At 37.1% G+C, this 4,144-nt stretch overlaps 1 protein-coding gene across 1 annotated transcript; it reads left to right on the forward strand.

Annotated features, from left to right (window-relative positions):
- Positions 1-302: 302 nt before the first annotated feature.
- Positions 303-1,112, forward strand: LOC101297637. The gene has a single exon (XM_004298095.1). The coding sequence runs from the start codon at positions 303-305 to the stop codon at positions 1,110-1,112; it is 810 nt and encodes a 269-aa protein (XP_004298143.1).
- The last annotated feature ends 3,032 nt before the right edge of the window (positions 1,113-4,144 follow it).

A 4,144-nucleotide genomic window follows, 5' to 3' on the forward strand; every position in this document is an offset into this window, starting at 1 on the left:
GTTTTTGTAGAAATTGACATTTACTGGGGGTAGTAACTTATGGACCTGTGTGTTTTTGTTTTTTTTGCAGGAGCACTGTTGGTTCTTTGTGTGTTCAATTTGTTTTTTCTGGCAATGGCTTTGTCCTTCTCCTCAATGAGCTCATGAATTATTCAGACCTTATTCAATCCATCCGAAAACGATTTAAGTTTTTGTCCAATGATTCTTTTCACCTTGAGTATTCATCGCCTGCTTGTTCTGCTATCTATTTAGATAATGAATCTGATTTTAAGATGCTCTTCTGCTGTGCAAAAATTTATCATATGGATAATGTAGTAGTGACAGTAGTCAACTATGTCGGGAAAAGTTGTTCATCAACTAGTGTAGTGGTTGATGATTGTGCTGAGATGATAGATGAGAATGACTATCTAGGAGATGCTTTTAAGGATGGACCTCAGAAGTTTTTTTTGTCGGATGAATGGGGTTCATATTTGTCACATGCTGGGCAGAAGTTTGAGAGCATTGCAGATTTTAGAGATAAACTGAGGAAGTTTGCTGTTCAAAGTGGTTTCCATTATGTGCTATCTAGGAATGATTCAATTTACGTTAATGTTGTTTGTGTAAATCGTGATGTTGACCACTGTGGCTGGGAAGTACTTGGATCTATTGCTTCTATTAATCAGTGCTTTTACATTACGCGGTTTAATAATGTTCATACATGCAGAGGTATGATAAGGAATCGTTCTCATCGGCAATTAGGGTCTAAAATTGTTAGGACCTGCATTGAGTCTACTGTCTGTCTGAATCTTGGTTTGAAGCCCCGTGAGATTATGAGCAATTTCAAGTCCACTTATGGTTATGAAATTAGTTATAAGGTTGCTTCAAGAGCAAAAAAAAGGTGTGTGGAAAAGATGTATGGCTCGGAATGTGATTCGTTTTCTATGTTAAGCTGGTTTAGGGAAGCTGTGTTGGAGACTAATCCCGGTTCTTCAGTTGTTCTTGAAGTTGATGAGAGTACCGAGAGGTTTAAAAGGGTTTTTGTAGCTTATGCCGGCCAAATTCAGGGTTTCAAGTTCAGCCTACCTGTTTTATATGTTGATGGTGCCTTTGGAAAGAGCAAATACAAGGGGTAGATTCTTGCTGCAACTGGAAGAAATGGAAACAAAGTTACCTCCTGTTATTTTACTACCCCTAGTAATTGTTAGTAATTTTTTCATGTTTTTAGTTGTACATGTTATGTTTTTAGAGCAGAACGCTCCCGTTAGCGGTGCCGTGGCACGCTGCTTTTTATGTTTCTTCTCTTTTGTTAGCCTTTCGTTTTGGAGCGGAACGCTAGCCCTAGTAATTTTTAAAATCTTCATGCTTCTGATTTTTTTGTTAGTCTTTAGTTTTGGAAAAGAACGCTCCCATTAGCTGTGCAGAAGCACGTTTTAATGTGTATTACGGCTTTTGGGAATATTGCTTTGCAAGTTTACTACACCCAGTAGAAGATTACTAGGGTAGTAATCTCTATTTTAAACGTTACTACCCCCAGTAAACTTTATTATTTCGCATCTAAGTTGATTTTTCACTGTTTTAATGTGTATAATAGCCTTTGGAGATACTGTTTTGCAGGTTTACTACCCCCAGTAGAAGCTTACTGGGGGTAGTCAATTGTATTTTTTTGCCGCTATATATTTTTACTACCCCCCCAGTAATTTTTGAAATCTTCATTCTTCTGATTTGAATATGTTTTCTTATAGTTTTTATTGTTTGTTAGACTTTCATTTTGGTAGTTGGGAACGCTCCCGTTAGCGGTGCAGCGGCACGCTGTTGTTTATTTTACTACCCCTAGTAATTGTTTGTTTGTTTTTTTATTGTGCAGGTTTCTTCCCTTTAGCCTTGTGTTTTTGTGATTTAGAGACTGAAGAAAACTGGTTGTTTTTCTTCAAGCACTTGAAGGCTTTGTTGGAACCGCAAGGAAGGATTATCACATTCATTAGTGATCGTGGTGTTGGTTTGTTGAAGGCATTTGATCTCATTTTTCCTGGTAATCCTCATCTTTACTGTTATCATCATTTGCGATACAACCTTAGTCGAAAGTATAAGAACAAAGGAGGGGAAATTGTTGTTGCTGATGTGTTACAAAAATTCTTTAAAGTGGCTTATGCATCGACTGAGAAGTCTTTCTACTTTCATTTAAAAAATTTGAGAGATGAGGGTGGTGCTACTATTATTGATGAATTCATAAGGGAGATTCCATTGGAACATTGGTGCCGTGCTTTTTTAAAGGTTGTCGGTATGGGATTATGGCAAATGGTATTGCTGAATCCTTTAATAACTGGATTGTTGCTGAGCGTTCACTGCCCCCTTTCGCTATGTTAGATCAAACAAGAATGAAAGAAATGAAGATGATGTCAGAAAGAAGTGTTGAGTCGAAATCTTGGACTACCAACCTTACTCCTAAAATGGAGAAGAGGCTGAAAGAGTAGCTTGATAGGTCTCGTGTGTTCAAGGTGATTGCTTCCCATGAAAATGTTTATGAGGTTAGGAATGATAAGTACTCATATTCAGTGGACCTCTCTACTCGTACTTGTTTATGTGTGAAGTGGCAGATTAATTGCTTCCCATACGCTCATGCACTTGCTGCTATACAAGGTGCAAGACTTGATGTGTATGATTTCATTGATCCTTATTTTACTGCTGAATACTATAGGATGTGTTATAGCTTTCCTATTGCACCTCTGAGTAACATGGATGCCTCTTGTTCTTCCACTGAGGACTTTATACTACCTCTTGTTACAAAGAAGCCGGCTGGGAGGCCTAAATCAAAGAGGATAGCATCTGTTGGTGAGAAGAAGCTGATTCGATGCGGTCGTTGTAATAAGATGGGCCATCATAACAAGAAGAGCTATACGGAACCTTTGAACATGTTGCTGTAGTTTCTTGTACATCCTTCTGGTTGTCAGTGGATGTTTGGAATTTGTTGTTTTTTGAACTATATTCAGATTTCTCTCTATTGTAAGGATTTTGATTGAAGATTTTTGTGATGTTCATTATTGTGGAATTCTCTTGACAATATTATTATGTTCATCTGTCCCAAGCATTAAAGTTCTAAGAGTCAGTAACTTTACACAGGATCTTTTTATTTTTTTTATTTTTTTTCTGCTCTTCCCTCCCAAGTAATAAACTTTACTGGGGGTAGTAATGTTTCCAAGTCGTCAGATTTACTTGTTCTGCAGCCTAACACATACTTTACTAGGGGTAGTAAAGTTTCCAGAACCTCAGTTTTTTTTTGTTCTGCACCCTAGAACATACTTTACTAGGGGTAGTAATGTTTCCAGAGCATAAAAAACACAACTAAGGGGGTAGTAATGTTGTTCTACACCCAGTAATAAACTTTACTGGGGGTAGTAATGTTTCCAAGTCGTCAGATTTACTTGTTCTGTAGCCTAACACATATTTTACTAGGGGTAGTAAAGTTTCCAGAACCTCAGTTTTTTTTGTTCTGCACCATAGAGCATATTTTACTAGGGGTAGTAATGTTTCCAAAGTATCAGATTTTGTTGTTCTGCACTCTAACATATACTTTACTGGGGGCAGTAAAGTTTCCAAAGCATAAAAAAAACACATTGCTGATGGTAGTAAACCATTACTTTACTAGGTATTAAATTCCCTTAAATTTACATGAAAGTTTCGAAATAGAACTTAAAATTGGATCTCAGTCTTAGTTGTGATATCTGTCCACAATTCTAGCAAAAGTTACATAAATCATTTGTTTAATTTCGCAAACTTCTCTAACATCTTCTTCCTCATTTGGTTGCCGCCTTCTTGGTTTGGATCCAACCCAGCACACATTGCCTCCATATAATGTAGAACAAATGGACCACAATCAGACCTGCCATAAATCAAAGGGCTAACTATGTTAATAACTTATTTTGACTGAGAAAATAAATCTGAATATTAATGTACATTACTACCCCCTCATTTATGCTGTTCTACCCCCCCCTAACAAAAAACATTTACCAGGGGTAGTAAACTCTCAAAGCATCTGGTTATGTAGTTATCAACCCTAACAAACAATGATACATGTACAAGAAGAATATTCATGTACTTACGATGATACATTTTGCTGGGGGCATGTGCGGTGTTTGGTCAGTTTGTATGGTTTGTGATGGATGTTATT

This window comes from Fragaria vesca, linkage group LG4 (genome assembly GCF_000184155.1).
Source record: "Fragaria vesca subsp. vesca linkage group LG4, FraVesHawaii_1.0, whole genome shotgun sequence".
Lineage (NCBI taxonomy): Eukaryota > Viridiplantae > Streptophyta > Magnoliopsida > Rosales > Rosaceae > Fragaria > Fragaria vesca.

Coding starts and splice junctions, on each gene's coding strand:
- LOC101297637 (XM_004298095.1), top strand. CDS start 303: ATGGATAATGTAGTAGTGACAGTAGTCAACTATGTCGGGAAAAGTTGT.